Source organism: Stegodyphus dumicola, chromosome 11 (assembly GCF_044657685.1).
Source record: "Stegodyphus dumicola isolate Sdum_Otavi_A_Nest chromosome 11, ASM4465768v1".
NCBI classification, from domain to species: Eukaryota; Metazoa; Arthropoda; class Arachnida; order Araneae; family Eresidae; genus Stegodyphus; species Stegodyphus dumicola.
The window spans coordinates 46,024,038-46,042,343 of NC_140778.1; the positions used below are offsets into that span (position 1 = coordinate 46,024,038).

The following is an 18,306-nucleotide window of genomic DNA, read 5'->3' on the forward strand; positions in this document are numbered from 1 at the left end:
GAGTGCCTTATGAATAAAGCGACAGGTGGCAAGCAACAAGGACTGTTACATCCCATAAAAACCTGGTAAAAGACCGTTTGCTATTGTTCACATGGATCACTTGGGTCCTTTCGTAAAGAGTTCGAGAGGTAATCAAGAACTATTAGTGATAATTGACAACATGACTAGGTTCGTGAGAATTTTTGCAGTTAAGAATACTAGTGCTAATAATGTTTTACAGTCTTTGAAGAATTTTGTTAATGATTTTGGACTACCGGAAAGAATAATAAGTGATAGAGGATCGTGTTTTACTTCTCACCAATTTAAGCAGTATTGTACAGATAACGGAATATATCATACTTTGAATTCTACCAAACACCTCCAAGCCAATGGTATGGTAGAGCGCGTCAACAGAACAATTTTAGGAACGATAATGTCAAGTTTGATGGATAAACAACACAGAGATTGGGATTCAAAAATAAAAGAGACAGAAAGAAATCTTAACAACATGGTAAACAAAACTACGAATAAGACTCCATTTGAAATGCTACATGGATATTCTCCCAGATTTAATGATGGAATACTTAGGAAGTTAGCAGATGAAGATTCAGATGCACGGAAAGACCCGTGAGATATCCAAGAGCAAGCGCGAGGAAGAATTGAGGAACAGCAAGTGAAAATGAAAAAGAGATTCGATGGGAGGAGGTGTCGTACACTAATATTCGAGCAAGGAGAAATAGTTGTGATGAGATGTGCTCCTAAGGCTACAGGTCAACCTACCAAAACACAGCCGAAATATCGAGGGCCATTTATAATAACGGAAATATTACCTAGCGATACCTACAGAATAACTCAACTAGAAGCGAAGAATCGAGGCCGCTACTTCACTACCACTGCTCATGTGAGCCAGCTGAAGCCATGGAGATGCGATCCCAGCTCTGACGATGATGATGACGACGGCGACGATGAAGATACTGACCAGTTATCAAGCTAAATTCCTCGACGGAATCCAATCAGATCTGTTCGTAAGGACTGATGGAAGTGCTCTACTCTCATTAAGGTGAGATCTTTCCTTTTTTGTGTGTGTGTGCTTATCTACGTATGTTTGCTGATAGAAAACTTTAGAAACTTTGAACTTTTGAACACTAATTGACTTTGAACTTTTGAACACTAATTGACTTGAACTAATTGAAGCTGAACTTTTGAACATTAGCTGAAAGACTTTAGTGCATTTGTTTTGAATCATTTTAGGACTGAAAAAAAATTGAGTTATTTCACATATATAACGTATTTGTAATGATTTACAGAAAAGTTTTGATTATTATGCTAATGTATAAAAATATGTGAATTTATGTATGTGAAAATATTTTAGCAAGTTTATCATATCAAATTTTAGTATAATTAGTATATTTAGTATAATTAGTATCAAATTTTAGTATAATTAGTATTCTTCTTAGTGTATTAGTAATATGTATGTTTAGTATCGTGTATAAGAGTCGAAGTAGAAAATTGTATTAATTATAAAACTGATTTGTACTCCGAACAATCGGGACGATTGTCAAGTCAGAATGACCGAATGTTATCAGCCGATAGATGGCATTGTAGAAAAGCCGCCGATAGGGGGCGCACGATATCAATCGAGAATCGGGAAGCGAGAGAATAGGATTAGTGTTAACAATGCTCCGTAATGATATGTATATATGTATATAATTGTTGTAACAATAAAGCATTTATAAAATGCAAGAGTTATCCCGATTGAATGAAAAGTGAAAGCCCGACTTACCCCTAGCCGTCCTGAGATTGATAACGAAGATTAAAGCTAACAAATCCAATTTAAAAATATATTTTCATATTGTTGATACTAATTCATTGCTGAAAGTTTCGAAATGGTGTACTCGAGCCTCTTTTTATCTAAACTAAAATTATGAGATAAAGATGATTTATCGTCAGCCCAAGGTAAGAAAATTTCATACTGACCGTCATTATTTACTGTAACGGTTTTTAAAGAAATTTTTTTGCTCTGAAGGTCAACCTCATGTTTAGATTTCTTTTCTACAGGATCATTGATTTCTTATTAAGTCCAATCTCCACAGAATCGAAACTTCAGCTTCAGTTATAAACATTGATATCATCCTCATTGCTATGTTTTCATTAGAAGCTTCGTTTACTGGCTTCTTACTTATCAATGTCCACCTAAAGTAGTTTTACAGCAACGAGACTCAAAGACCAAATCATCCTATTTCTGATTTTAACAACCTTCCATTATGTCGGTTCCGTTAAGAATATGACTGGTTCCACAATTAACAGTAATATGCCATTTTCTTCTACCTCTCTAATACTTTACATACAGACCAAATATTACCATAGATTGTAGCTTGATCCAAAAGTTCGAAATTGCAAGTAAACATTTCATTTAAACTTCTCAATCTTATTTTATAGCAATTATGCTACAACTCATTACTTAAAACACCTCCGAAAAGAGTATGAACCATACTTTCTTGGCGAACAGGCAAAGAATTAATTTATTTCTTCGGATATACTCTTTGAGATGTAAAATTTATTCGAAGCTGAATCTAAAAGCAATGTCACAGTCTTCTGCTTACCATCAGAAATAAGCTTAGTTTTCAGAGTTTGAAGAAACACTCCAGGGGTATGTCTCTTGAAATTAGCCTTTTAAAACTTCGCCCTAGATCGAATTTTCATTTTTTTTTCGGCTGCATATTTTTGATTAGCGTATCAAGCGCATCACACATTAAAAGCATATGCTTTTTAAAACAAATCAAGCACTTTAAGAAAACTCGGCATTTCATAACTGGATGACATCTAGATAAACAAGCACAGCAGCAAAGCTTTACTTCTCCAATAAACTCATTTTTTGAACGGAAATCGATCAGAATTCATATGTTTACCATCATAAAAAACGCGTGATTTCGTAGCCTTTTAACCAGAAGCAGCTGGCAGTAGCGCTGCAACTGTCGGTGTTTTGTTAAGTAACCATTCTGCACTAGAATACTTCTTTTTTACTGGTTTATTATTATTATCTTGATGCTTTCCTAAACTAAAAGCAGTAACAGCTAATCATATTCTTTCTCCATCTACATCCGATCTCAAAACAGCATTAAATTGTTTAATCGATTCTTCGCATCCTTTTAAAATTGAAAGAATTACTACGATTCCATGCTTTTAAAACATCTGCTGGAAAGCAAGAAAATTGTATAATCCATTGGACAGGCACATTTATCAGTTGTCACGTTTAATGTTTTCAAAGCACGTAAATAACATTCAAGTTTATCGTACAAAGAAGTTAATGAAAACTTTTCCGTAGTTTGAACAGTTACGATTAATTTCAATAATTCTCTAATGTATACTTTGACTAAAATATCTTCCCTACCAAAACGGGATTTTAAACTTTCCACAGCCTTTTCGGACATCGGATATCGCTGGTGGTTCTTAAAGCACCAACCACTAGACGTTTTGACCTCTAAAGGTGGCGCTGTGATCTGAGGCCTTTGGCTGAAAATTGAAGAGAATAAGCGCTTTTGCGCGACTTAGATTAGTAAGCTTAGAAGCCCTCATGTGCTTTGCTGTATTCAAATAATTTAATCTAAACTAGGAAATATTTTTCTCTAACTAAATCTCTTAATAGGGAAATTGGGTTACTTTAATAACACAAATATATTATACGTAAAAGTGCAACATAATTTGCGAAAAGAAAAGATCTGATATAAAAAATTTTAAAAATAATCTCATAAATTTACATATAGGAAACATGTAGAAAAGTTCAGTGCTTTAAAGTAATACACCATTCAGTGTTTTAAAGTAATACATCATAACTAAAACGTGGTTATGGAAATATCGCATCATTCGTAATGTGGTGCTAAGTACCACGCATGGAAGTAAGTAATTATTTTGTGAAAAATTTCGAAAAATAGCTGAACACGATGAAAGTACTGCAGTAAAATGCATAAAATCATTTCTTTTTTCACAATATCTTTTAAAATTAAAAACAGCAAAAAGTGAATTATATCTACCAAATAAACCTGACTCCTTAAATTAAAATTTCTAAGCAGTGAGACAAAAATAAGATGACTTTTGATAATGGCCCTTGCTTTTGCACTCTTTGTAATACAAATAAAAGTTAATCAACTGCCAGTATTTCGTTTTGTTCATAGCATTTAAATTACGCTTTTATTATTACATATTAATTATTACTGATGTCATTCACATCAATGTACAATAAACAGTGCTTACCTGAAAATGTAGCATAGACGATGTGTTCAGCGAACAGAATATAAAAAAAAAAAAAAAAAAAAAAAAGTGGTTGCGAAGATCCTAAAGACAAACAAACGCTATGCAGACAACAAACTCTTTTCTCTCTTGATAACACTAAATACGGTAGAATGTGAATCCATTCACCACAGAATATTGTTCAATGATTTCGAAGTACCACACCAATAAAAACGCGCTATAAACTGTTAATATTTTTAATAAAAAATAAATAAGTAAAATTGCAAGCTATTAGCATAAAAGAATAATTTATGTAGAAAGGTTTACTGTAACACATAGCGATGAATTGGGGGAAGAGAAGTCAGCGCCCAAGAATACCGCAAGAATTAAAGAATAATGTGAGCAAGGTCAGGGCGGGGAAGACTACGAATTTCCTGTCGTCACATTAAACATTTGCTGTGACGTATGTGTGACATCCGTACGACATTCACATCCACATCACAATGCGACATTTCTGCGACGTTGTACCGTTGTCACAAATGTAATGTGAAAAAAAGGGACATTGAGAGGTCACTGCAACGTCAAAGCAACTAAGTGTGCTGTATGGGCTGTATCTCAAGATGAAATTCACATTGTGCATTAATGTAATAAATATTACGTATCAGAAATTTCATCGATAGTGGTAGTGGTAGTAGCGGGTTTCCTGGAGCAAAACCTTAACGGTTATATGCGCCGAAGCACGTGTCAAATACTCTTAAATACACATAGACATAAAACAAGCAGATAAGATAAAATCACAAGAGCATAAAATAGAATGATGAAAATTATGTAATATAATGTTAAAATGCTTAAAATAAACAAATATACACACCTAACATAATTATCACAGATACAAAACAAGAATAAAGCCATCAAACATAAGATATACTAAAATGCATACTGCTAAAAAACAATGAGTCAGGACATCAAAACTCATATTAAATTAAATAATAAATACCTGTCTCTTTCAGGTAATGGAACGAATTTGAATTGATCTCTTTCCCAATTATATGGTCCAGAGGCAAGTCACATTTCTTAAAATTAAAGATTTTTAAAATACGGACACTGTCTTAAAACTGACTAACTGACAATACAGAATAACCGTTTGGGCACACCGGTTCACTTTCAGCTTTTAACAGATAACTGTGTGTAATGTACGAGTGACCAATTCTAAGACGTGTTAACAAAACTTCCTCCTTCCGGTTCCTAGTGGAGTCACAAAATTCAATTGACCAGTGAATTCAACGAGTGACCAATTCTCAGACATGTTAACAAAACTTCCTCTTTTCGGTTCCTAGTGTGCTCCCAACATTCAATATTTGGTTTGAGTCTTCTCAGCTTATTTTCTAACTGGATGTGCCAGAGTTGCTGCCATTTAATCAAAAATCTATCCTTGATGACTTTACGGATGTCATTAAAAGGGGACGAGGCGATGTGCTAGATGAACTGCAGATTTGGCTGTAATGTTTGCTAGCTCGTTACCTTTTATACTCTCATGTTCGGGAACCCAACAGTATAGGATGTCATACACACGGCTTTTTAATTTAAGATTAACGCTTAAAATGTCAACGACGATGGGATTCTGAGCACTATAACATAAATTTAATGATTTCAAAGCGCTGAACGAGTCTGTATATATAATGAAGTGCCTTCGATGTAATTTTGAAATAAATGAAAGCGCATAATATACAGCATTTGATTCTGAGGTGAAGACGGAGCACGTGTCGTGCAGTCATCTACCCTCCATATAGTTTTCGATAACAAAGAAAGCATCAACATGTCCTTCTGCTTTCGACCTATCCGCATATAAAGGAACATGACTAGTGTATTTGCGCCTGTGGTCAGAAAAAAGTAGTCTGAACACAAACTCATTAGTATCTTTCCTGCCCAAATTTTGGAAAATTTCTGTAAGCTGAATCTTATCATCCTCCCAAAATGTGATTTCAAAATACTTTACTGACCAGGTAGTGAGATCTGTCATGTGGTATTTCTCGATTAGTGAGTTAACCCTAAGTACGGCACATGGGATGGTCTGACCTCAAACAAAAACTTATAACTGTCATGAATGAAATTAACATGGTTTGGATCATCGGAAGTGACAACACATTGAAATAGTAGCAGAGAGCCAACTGCTCAAGCCTTAACTGGAGCGATGGTTCTTGGCAGTCAACTTAGGGACGCTGGACTGGAGATGTTCCAAACTCGCCAGAATATACACGCAGGGCCTCATGATGAACAGGGTCTAGTTTTAGTAACATGGAAGGCCGTGCAAAACCATAAACAACTGAGACGTAATCTAGTTTTGAGCGTATAATTGCTCTATAGATCCGGAGTAACGAGGCACGGTCTGCGCCCCAGGAGGTGTTCGCCAGGACTTTCAAAATATTCAGTTCCTTAAAAATACTGCTTACTTAAGTACAGGATGTGTGGAAAGTAAATTTTCGGTCGAACATCACTCCTAAAAATTTTACTTCGGGTTCCACTGGAATCAGTGATCTTTCAAGATACAGCTCAGGCTCAGGATGGAGGTTGCGCTTCCTGCTAAAGTGTATGCATACAGTCTTCTGTTTAGAAAAACTAAATCCTTCTTTCTTTGACCATTTCTGGATCCTATAAAGAGCGATTTGGAATTGCCTCCTTACGTATCTCATGTCTGCACCTTGACAGCAAATGTGAAGATCGTCAACATACGTAGGAATTAAAAAGAAACTAAGTGCAAGAAAAAAAAGTTATATACATCAGAAAGATCGACTAAGATTCTACATTTCTACATAGTCACCAAACAAATTGAGGCACTTATCATAGCGGTGGACAAGCTTTGAAATTCTTTCGTCATAAAATTCTGCCGCCAGCGATCTCAGCCGCTCAGTGACGCGCACCCGCAGCTCCTTGTCGTCGTTAAAGCGCTGTATTGCTAGCCAGTTCTTCATTCTTGGAAACTAGTGAAAATCACTAGGTGCAAGATCGGGACTATAGGGCTGATGAGGAAAACCTCCCATTTGAATGAATTAAGGAGTTCTTGAATGCGGTTTGCCGTGTGAGGTCGGGCATTGTCGTGCAAAAACAAAATTTTGGAAGTCAAGTTTCCTCGGCGCTTGTTTTGAACTGCTCTTCTAAGGTTGCGCAAAGTTTCACAGTACCGCTCAGAGTTTATTGTGGCACCACGTTCGAGAAAATCAATCAGAAGCACACCTTTGCCTATCCCAAAACATAGGCGCCATAATCTTCTTTGGTGACAAGGTTTGCAAACATTTTCTTCGTCTTTTGGGGGAACTTGTGTGCTCAGACTGCATGAACTGTAATTTTGTCTCGCAATTCACGTGTCTCACAAACGTCTCTTCACCAGTTAAAGCCCGTTTACACTAGCGGAACTTTGGTCTCAAGAAACGTACGCTAACGTTAAGTTGTTACTCCCAAGGATCCCACCCGTTTACATTTGTAAGTCTCAAAGCCTAAGAATTACTACCCCCAACCAATCAAGTCGCTTTGATTTGCGCATGAGCAATATTTCCTATTTTGGGGTACAATGTTGAAAGTTTTCGGTAGAATGTCTAATGTTAAAAAAGCTAAAGAAAGAAAGCGCGTTATGCATTTGAGAAGTAATTTAATATGTATGTATTTGCTGTACAAAAGCGTTTGTGTTCCAAGGCGGGAATGGGTTCGGTCAATATTTCAAGAACGAGATGCGTATTCCGCTCATACAACATTGATTCCGTCACTGAGGCAGAATTACCCAGAATTATTTTTCAATTATACTCGAATGACAGTAAGTTATTTTATTTTTTAGCAAAACCTGAAAGTAAAAATTGAAGGAAAGACTGTCAAATATTTCTTATGTATCAGTAAATTAGTAATTTTTCCCTTAGTAATTTATACTAAGGAAATAGGATTCATTATTACATTGAGATTTAATTCCAACAAAATGAACAAGTTTCAATGTTTATTTTTTATATAATTACATTATTAGTTATAACTAATTAGTGTAATTGGTTTATTAAGCACATTATTAATGAAGTTTGTTTATAATTCGATAACCTTAATGAAACATAATATCAGATTGAGTATAATGTAAAATTACTAGATGTGCCAGATGTCGGACAGTGAACATTTTAATGTAGTATCGTGTATTAGGATATGTTCCTCTGTTAGAAAATACCCAGCATTCTGTATCCGTAGATTTTTGTAATTATTACTGTCATGAATTTTATTAGTATTGCTTCACTTTGTCATGAAAATACTTTTGTAGGATCAGAAATATAAAATAATTAGACTTTTAAATAATATATTCTAGAGAATTTGGGAAATCCATAAAAAGACTTGCTTTTAAAAGATTTTCTGCATTTCTGTTCCACCAGTGTTTTATATTTGACAAATGAGCAGTGAAATTAAATCATGTCAATATTTTAAAAAAAAATCATTTTTTGAGAATATTGTAGAATATTAATATGATGAAAAACGCTTAACCTCGAAAAGAATGTAAGAATAATTGTATCACAATAGATTATTTAATGAAATTCTACTACCTGAAAAATTAAGCAATTATTAGATTATAAGAGTGAAAGAAATGGAGAGTATTTTCTTTTTAATCAGAATTATCATATTTTATTTTTTCAAATTTGTAAGATAAATAATTGAATAGTTTTCACTGATCATAGTTGAAGCAACACAGTATATATTTCGGCAATATAGTATATAGTGATGCCTCTTATGTTGAGCACCAGGTGGCCGAGTCCCAAGTGGTTTTTTTTTTTTTTTTTTTTTTTTTTTTTTTTTTTTTTTTTTTTTGAGAATATAAACAAACATTGGTAGTAGCAATCACAGATAACCATATTCTCTGAAGGTCGCTATAATATCCCGTCGGTGGCTAAATAAATAAAAACACTGAACATTAATTGTTCAATACCTGATGAATGGGTTTAGAACATAGGCATTTTGTGCATATCTGTCAAAGAGTTAAATGTAAATTAGTTTACCTTAAAAAATCTTCCTGCTGACATTATTTAGGTTAGTAGGGTTACCTTTAGGCAGGTAACCCTAGTGTGCGGTGCATAATCAAATAATCAGGTTGAAGGTGATCACCTTCACAGAAGGCTGAAATCATTTCTAATTATGGAGTTTACGTTATTTTTGTTAATAACAAGCGAGTAATCGCTAAAAGTGTTAATTGTTAGAAATAGTAAGATTATACTTCAAGCAATTTTTCAAAACAACAAAATTATTTTCTCTTACTTTGGCTAATCATTTTAGCACAATATAAACTATTTTGTGTTTGTTTTTATATTAATTAGATTATTAAATATAGTTCTGATGTCCAATTTACTAATAAGTATAATATTATTGAATTTACACGTAGGGAGAACAATATGATCATCTTCTACATTTACTGCAAGATAAACTACAGAAGCAAGAAACACGTTTTAGGAAATCAATTTTAGCGTCTGAGAGACTTGCCATCTCTTTAAGGTAAATATAAATATATACATTTGTTTTGAAAGCACTGTCGACGCTAGACAATTTACCGCCTGGTGCAAACTCCACAAATGCGAAATTCTGCCACCCGATTCCCTCCTAAATTCTAATAATTTTGCTATCTGGTGTGGTCACACTGGTTGCATATGCTCTGGCGCCAGCTCTATCTGAAAGTCTTTATTACATCTAATTCCAGTTTTGTGTAGTATGTATAACTGAAAATTAATGTTCTTGTCAGAACATTTTATACTTCTGCCTAATTAAACTTTTTAAAATTCATATTTTTTTTTAAAATTATAAATAGAAACATAATTTTATCAAAATAAGTTACATAGATAAAGCATTTATTTTCTGTAGTTTAATAATAAGAAAGAAAGAAAATTGCAATCTCTTTGAAACTAACCGCCCCCCCGAAAAAAAATCTTTCTTAAAACTCTACAGATTGCTTTCTGTTCATTTTTATACGACATATTTCTAAAACTGCAAAAATTTAATTATTGATTGAGAATGTTTTTGTAGATTTCTAGCATCTGGAACTAATTACACAGACCTGGCGTACACTTTCCGAGTTTCCAAATCTTCAGTTCACATATTATTCGAGAGACCTGTGATGTCATATGGCAAGCCACTGGTTATGGCTATACCAGCATCATCAGATGAATGCGCTGTAATAGCAGAAGGTTTTGAATATAAATGGAATTTTCCCAACTGTGTTGGTACAGTCAGTGATCAGATAGTCTCGATTCTACCTTCAGATTTTTGGTCGACGGATCATTCGAAGTTCAACTCGGAACGTGAAGGAGCTTCAGCCCCTCGCTCTGATTTTCCTTGCACTCGATTTTGCGTACTCCCTTGTACTGTTAGGGGGTAATAGTAGGTTGGTGCGGCACCGTAAAACGGCCTAGCGAACCTAACAGCTAGGTTGGAGCTAGCCATGTCAAAAATAGAGATAGATGATTTACGGAAATATCCAGATGAACGGGTTATCCGTAACCTACCGAAAGGAAAGTTTAATGAGATTTATAATCTGATTATGGAAAAGATACAGTTAGAAAAATCAGGTTTGAAAGCAGGACCTGTTACTGAGAGAATTCAGCATATTTCAGAGCAGTTAAGTGATTTCCAGCTAAATATGCAAGCGCAGGAAACCCCTAAATTAGGAGGACAAATTCTAAGCCTAAAAAGAAAAACGTGGTCGATGAGGATGGATTTATTGCCCCTCGCAATACCCTAAAAAGAACGCGATCTGAGACTGAGATAAATGAACCACCTCAGAAAAATAAATTTGCGGATTTAAGGATGACGACAAAATGGATAGTGCAAATACTGAAGGTGAATTTATTGTCCCCAGAAAAACGGCAAACCATATTCCTCCAATCGTGCTAGACGAGTTCAGTGGCGACTGGGATAAGATAAAAGAGAGAATAGAGGAAGATCAGTACAAGAAGCCTGGACCTGTGCAGTGTCACAGGTGCCAGCGTTATGCACACTCAAGAGAGCATTGCTATTACAGAGCCCGCTGCATGAAATGTGCAGGCTGGCATGAAACGTTCACGTGCAAAACTCCCAAGGAGAAACTACCGGCTCGCTGTGCGCTCTGTGATGGAAGTCATGTCTCGTCGTACAAGGGATGTGAAAAGTATTCTAAAATCCGAAGAAATAAATCCCAACTCTCAGCAGAAAGCTAGAAGAGCAGGAAGCTAGATTTAATTCGAATAAAAATGACTTCCCCACACTGCCGGGTGGAAAAACTGACGAAAACGTCAAAACTTGGCCCAGTTGGGCGAAAGGCGGAAAACCTGAAGAGAACATATTTGATTGGTTCAAAAAGCAGCTTTGCAAAGTGAAGAAACTTTTACGAAGTTTAAGTCAGCAAAGTCCCTAATGGGTAAAATTGAAGTCGGCATGGAAGGCATCGAATACATATCAAATATTGAATATGAGTTCTAATAACCGTGCTCACGTGACAAATCTGATCGATGCGACGCATTCTTACTTAAGGATATCCCTTTTCAATGCAAATGGTGTTTACTACAAGAAACTTGAATTAATGAACTTTTTATCGGCTCATGATATTGACATTATGTTGATAAGTGAGACTCATCTCAAGCCTTGTGATAAGTTTAAAATACCAGGTTATAGCGTTATTAGAAGCGATAGGCTCAGGACTACCCGCGGAAGTACTGCAGTTGTGATCAAAAATCACATTAAATTCAACACTATCAAGCTCCCGACGACGATGAGATTAGCTTGGACAATTCTTGCTAGCAGTACGACCAATGAGAATTACCTTATAGTAGCAGCGTACAACCCCCCGCAGGATATCAACTTACAGGTCTTAGACATCATAATGTCGACGAATTTCCCTACCATACTTCCGCGTGATTTAAATGCAAAAGATCGCTCCTGGGGACCCAGGATGGGTAACAGAAATGGTAGTCTGCTTAAAAACTATATCTATGCAAATAACTTACAGCTAGTCACCCCAAGTGAATACACTTTCTACTGTTGAAGTGGCGGAGACATACTAGATATTGCATTACTTAAAAATATTAGTCAGACTCCCTACTTAGAAGTCAAGAAAGAATTGTCGTCAGACCACTATCCAGTAGTGTTTGATTTTCACGGCTTTTACCCTGACCCTCCAAGGAAACGCACTAAAGTGAATTGGACAACTTTACAGATAAACTACGGAACATGCCTTGTAATCCCCATCTAAGAGACAGCGGGGAAATTGAAAGTGAAATTTATTCGCTGACTTCCAAAATTCAAAATGCGATAAAGAGTTCTTCGTATGCTTGCAGAGATACCTTGAGGAATAAATTCCCTGAAGATATTTTTCGCGACATAAAGGAAATAAATAGAATCAGGAAAAGGTTTAATGTTAAGCAAGACCCTTTACTTAAAAGGACTATAAACTACCTCAACAGGAAAATTCAGGCCGGCATCATGGAATTCAATTCAAATAATTGGGATAATCTTTTAAAGCATTTTAGCACTGATAAAAGCTCTATGTGGAAAATTGTGAATGCGATGAAAAAGATAGGACGTATCACATTGCTCCAATTAGTCACATGGGATCCACCCACTACTCTGAAGAAGACATAGCCAATGTGTTCGCAGAGAAACTTGAGGAGACATTTAGACCCTACCCCTCGACCAACCCCCAGCACGAAGAGGAGGTTCAAAATGTCGTTAACATGCTCAAAAACAGGGATAATACGGATTATATAAAATTCATCTCCCCTAAAGAAGTCCATACTATCATTAAACATATCAATACCCAGAAAGCTCACGGGTTTGACGGGATCAGCAATCGGGCTCTGAAGGCCCTCCCTCCAAGTTGTATAGTGCTACTTACAAACATCTTTAATGCTTGCACCAGGACGAGTTATTACCCTTCGCAGTGGAAACACTCGATTATTATCACTATACTGAAGCCGGGAGAAAACCCCTCACTTGCAGACAGTTATCGTCCTATTAGCCTTCTTCCGGCTATCGGAAAAATATTTGAGAAAGTTTAAACAACAGAATTACAGACCACCTAGAAAGATTGGATCTGATAGACCCGGCCCAATTTGGTTTCCGGAAACAACACAGTACAACCCATCAAGTACTAAATATCGTTCAGTTTATCACGAGAGCTTTTTTCCACAAGACTGGTGTGGCAGCATGCTTCATAGGCCTTGAGAAGGCCTTCGACAAGGTCTAGCCCGAAGCACTGATTTACAAGCTAAATAACTTTCTTTTTCCTGTTAGCCTTGTGAAGTTAATCATCTCATACCTAAAAAGAACCTTCCAGGTGCGAGTTGGAGACTCCCTTTCCGGAAGGAAAATCATTGCTAGCGGCGTCCCGCAAGGGTCTGTTATTGGCCCAAAATTATTCAACATTTTCGTTAATGATTTACCCAACACACTGAATGCTAAAACCCTGAAATATGCAGACGACACGGTGATTTTATCGGAATCTAAAAGCCCCCAACTTGCTCTTACTAACCTACAGTTTCACATCAACATAGTAGCTGCTTGGTGTCAACTTTGGAGAATTAAAATTAATACCGCAAAACGTAAAATTGTCCAATTCCGTCGCTACAGAAGAAATGTCACTACGAACACGGGTATCAACATAGAGAATGATGTGATTCCAGTTTGCTCGTCCGCAAAGTACTTGGGAGTTACCCTAGATGATAGGCTCACTTTCAAAGAGCACATAATCAACCAAGTAAATAAAGCAAACGGAGTTTTCATGTCGCTTTATACTGTTACAGGTAGGAAATCGAAATTGAGCTTAAAAGCTAAACGCATGATCTATCTCACTATGATTAGGCCAGTTATGCTCTACGCCGCCCTAGCGCGGTCAATTGCCAATAAGACGGATAGGACAAAACTAAAAGTCCTTCAAAACAAAATTTTGAGAGCTATCACTAACGCGCCCTGGTTTGTACGAGATAGCATCATTCATGCAGACTTGAAAATGAAGCCCATTCCTGAACAAATCCTCATGGAGGCGCACAACTTCTTAGAAAAAATGGATAATAGTAGTAAGCGCGGGTACTCAGCCGGCGGAAGTGACGTCACAGAAAAGGGGCGTGGCCTCCGCCATCTTGAATCACGTGACAACCGGAAGTTTCGCCACCATCTTGTGTCACGTGATGGAATGACGTAATCATGTCGAGTTTCGTTTTTAGGGTGTGGCAACGATCTTTTCAAAGTTTTTTGTGGCAACAATCGCTTAAACCACGTGTTTGGAATGACGTTAACTTTATTATTTTCCTTATTTAATCTTTTTAATTATTAGTCATTATTTTAATTATGTTTCATTATTTCATCTTTTTAATTATTTAATCCGTCATTATTTTTAATTGATAATATTCCATTTTTAATGAATTTAATATCATTTTCCTTGAATTTTAAAGCACCGATACAATTTCAATTTTTTGTGGCAACGATCGCTTAACACGTGTTTTTGAATGACATCATCCGTTTCTTGTTTGAGCACGTTTTTACAAAATGGCGTCAGGAGGGTGACGTCACCCGTAACCTGTGGAGCTTGTTATTTTACAAAATGGCGTCTGCCGTATCACACTTTTGTGTGCCTTCGCTTTAGGTGTAGGGATACTTTTCTGTGGACCAATCAGATTCTTTGAAATATGACCTCACCGTCTCTTAACCAATCATCGTTCAGATGAAATATAGAGTTCCTACCTGATATAAGGCTATCCCGAGCAAAGTTCCGCATTTCTTTCCTGGCTGTCGACCTGAATGTACGCACTTGCTCTTGCTTAGACAATTCTTCTTCACTGCTTCGACTGGATCAGCCACAAAACAACAAAGAAGTAAGTAACTAATTGAAAATTTACTGTTTTCTAGAAGTTTAATCTTTAAAAATTGTGGAACAATGTGTGGCTTTACTTTTTTTCAGATGGAAAACTTGTTTGAAAAAGAACCTATGCCTTTGAACGATAAAGTGTTGAACCATGAAGACCGCACCCTAGATGTTCCCAGAGAATCAACTAGCTCTTGTGCCAAAAGAAAAGCAGAAGAAACAACCCATTTCGAGAAAAAAAGTACGTATTTGCGAAACGTAGTTTATATGTTACTTATATATATATATATATATATATTATATAAACGTAGTTTATATATTGTATGTGACCCCATTTTTAATGTATTCTATACTAACTGAATTTTTTTTTCAGCGCAAAGGACTTTTTACCGAAGAAGCTATTCCAGAGGAGCTCACTCACATGGGAAACAATGTCTTTGTGGGACCCAGCATTTACAATGGAAAAGTGACTGTGCATATCCGAGAGTATGCCAAATATGGTAAAGCTTACCATCCGACAAGACGAGGAGTGAATTTTGAGCCATGGTGTTTGAATGTTCTCGCAACCAACATGACAGTGGAGGAACCAGACCTACTGACACTGAATCTGGAGTTGCCCAAGAACTTTGCAGTCACATATAAAGATTCCCACTTCACTCTGAAACAACTTTCTGCTCAAGGAGATGAAAAAAGTAGCCTCAGCATTACAACGACGCAGTGGGAAGAACTGATGTCCAACTTTAGCCGTATCAGCGATATTGTCCCCAACCTCGTTTATCAAAACATGAACTTTTGTGAAGCCTACGAAAGCGTATCCGACGAACCTGTCAGAGAGGAAAATCTACCCCAATCCTTTGACAGTTCTATGGGAAGAGCGCGACTTCAAATCATTCTAAAGACGTCACTTGAAGAACTTCTTAATCAACATGACGAACTGAAATATCCCCAGCTGAAAGACTGTGAAGAACTCGTTCATAAAACAGAAACTGTGAATGCCATTGCTCTGAGATTCAATGCTGTTCACATCGCCAATCAATTTTATGGAAACATTTGGGGTGAAGAACCCTATTTATTGTTACTGAAACCTGCTCAGTACATTACCAAGGACTTTTTAAAGCCTGTGTGTTTAAACCATGTACTCGACGAAGTAAAAAACACATTTTGTACTACGAATGGTGTCTTAGGTATTGAATACTATGAATATCTGTAAATTAGTTATGATGTTCAATAAAAAAAATTTATTTTTATTTTACAGTGGCCTCATTCTTTCAAACATTATTTAAAAGAATTAATCTGTAATGATTACTCACATAAATTATTTTCAAAATACCTGTTGACTTTTATAGAGAATAAATAGTGTTGTTATTCTTAAACATGTATCATTCATTATTCAGCCTTTGAGATGTTAAGTAACATTCATTTTTCTCTCTTGTTTTTTAGACCTATTTCTAGAATCTTAATATACGTGAAACTATGGTATTTTTTTCTGTTCTAGTTAAACATATATAAATGAATATCAGTGTACGTTTAGATCATAACAACTGTTGCAATGAACGCAGCTCTGGCTCAGACCTATCGGGATCCTCAGGTCCCCCCGCAAGCTTTGGGGGTGTTGCTGCTTTGCATCGTGCTTTAAAAGGTCGCGTAAAAACAAAAGACATCCAGAAATGGTTGCAAACCAAGGATTCTTATACTTTGCACAAGCCTTTGAGGCACACGTTTCCCAGGAACAGAGTCATCGTAGGAGGCTTAAACGAGCAATTTCAATCTGATTTAGTGGATATGCAATCCCTGGCCTCTTTTAATGACGGATACAAATATTTGCTGACCTGTATAGATATCCTTTCCAAATACGCTTTGGCTATCCCTCTCAAAGATAAAACATCTGTGTCCATCCAATCCGCTTTCGAAAAGATATTTTCGGAACATACACCCGAATCATTACAAACAGATGCAAGGAAAGAGTTTACCAATAAACACGTTCAAAATTTTTTGTAAAAGAGAAATGTTCACTTTTTCACGACACATAATGCAACCAAAGCTTCTGTCGTAGAACGATTTAATCGAACTCTGAAAACGGAAATGCGGAAATACTTTACCGAAATGAATACACGAAAGTATATTGATGTGATTGATAAATTGATATCCATTTATAACCATACATGGCATCGTAGTATTAAGACAGAACCTGTATCGGTTACATTACAAAATCAAGAAAGAATTTGGAAAACATTGTACGGACAGCAACCAGCACAAGTGCCTGTTTCTTCAGATTTAAAGATTGGAGATACGGTACGCATCAGCCGAGAAAAAATGGTCTTTGAGAAAGGATACGAACAAAACTGGACAAAGAAATTTTTACAATCTATAAAATTATTCGACGGATTCCAGTTGTATACAAACTCAAAGATCTAGCAGGAGAAGTTATACAAGGAACTTTTTACAAACAAGAACTTCAAAAGGTTTCGGACTCTGGTTATTATCCCGTTGAAAAAGTTTTAAAAAAGAGGAAACGTCGCGGGAAAGTGGAATATTTTGTGAAATTTCATGTGTACCGCGAAAGCTTCAATGTTTGGGTAGATGATGTTAGAAGGATATAAAAGGCCTGTACATTCTGCTTATCTGTCATTTGAACGAAACATGTCTTTCTTTATCACACTGATCAGTGACAGCTCCATGCGCTTTTTTCCAGACAACAAAATATCACAATTTACCACTCAGCTTCCAACTCCGATTGATTTAAATAGTCAGTGGGCGTTGTCTCTTGTGGACTTTATTTACCCTCACACATGGTATAACGTCCGGAAAGACAATAATTTATTTGGATTTGATTTGGGTGATGGAAAATTGAAAGGACGAAGAGTGCTTCCAGGATGTTATGAAACGGTACCAGATTTATTAAAAGCCATGAAAATACCTTCCCATAAAAATAAGATTGAATTCAGTTATCATCCTCTCACGAAAAAAGTGACCATTAAGACCGACGAAAACTGCAAAGTCATTCTTCACGAAGGATTAGCTGAGCTTCTAGGGTTCGAGCCGGGTGTTTACAAAGGATTGGAGCAAAGTCCTTTTGTAGCCGATCCCAAAGTATCTTTTCCTGTCATGTATTTGTATTGCGATCTCGTAGAGCCTCAAATTGTGGGAGATGTACAAGCTCCGTTGTTAAAAATTCTTACTGTAGAAGGAAATGATGGAGACATAATAAATGCTCATTACCCCCAGCCCATTTACTTGCCAGTTATCCATCAACATTTTCAGACTAT

General features: G+C 36.3%; 1 protein-coding gene across 1 annotated transcript; it reads left to right on the forward strand.

Moving 5' to 3' along the window:
- Positions 1–14,971: 14,971 nt before the first annotated feature.
- Positions 14,972–16,272, forward strand: LOC146993929 (uncharacterized). Its single transcript, XM_085826430.1, has 3 exons — positions 14,972–15,050; positions 15,137–15,281; positions 15,414–16,272. The coding sequence occupies exons 2-3, from the start codon at positions 15,210–15,212 to the stop codon at positions 16,248–16,250; spliced, it is 909 nt and encodes a 302-aa protein (XP_085682556.1). The 5' UTR covers positions 14,972–15,050; positions 15,137–15,209; the 3' UTR covers positions 16,251–16,272.
- The last annotated feature ends 2,034 nt before the right edge of the window (positions 16,273–18,306 follow it).

Coding starts and splice junctions, on each gene's coding strand:
- LOC146993929 (XM_085826430.1), top strand. CDS start 15,210: ATGTTCCCAGAGAATCAACTAGCTCTTGTGCCAAAAGAAAAGCAGAAG. Junction 15,282..15,413: donor AACCCATTTCGAGAAAAAAA/GTACGTATTTGC, acceptor TTTTTTTTTCAG/CGCAAAGGACTTTTTACCGA.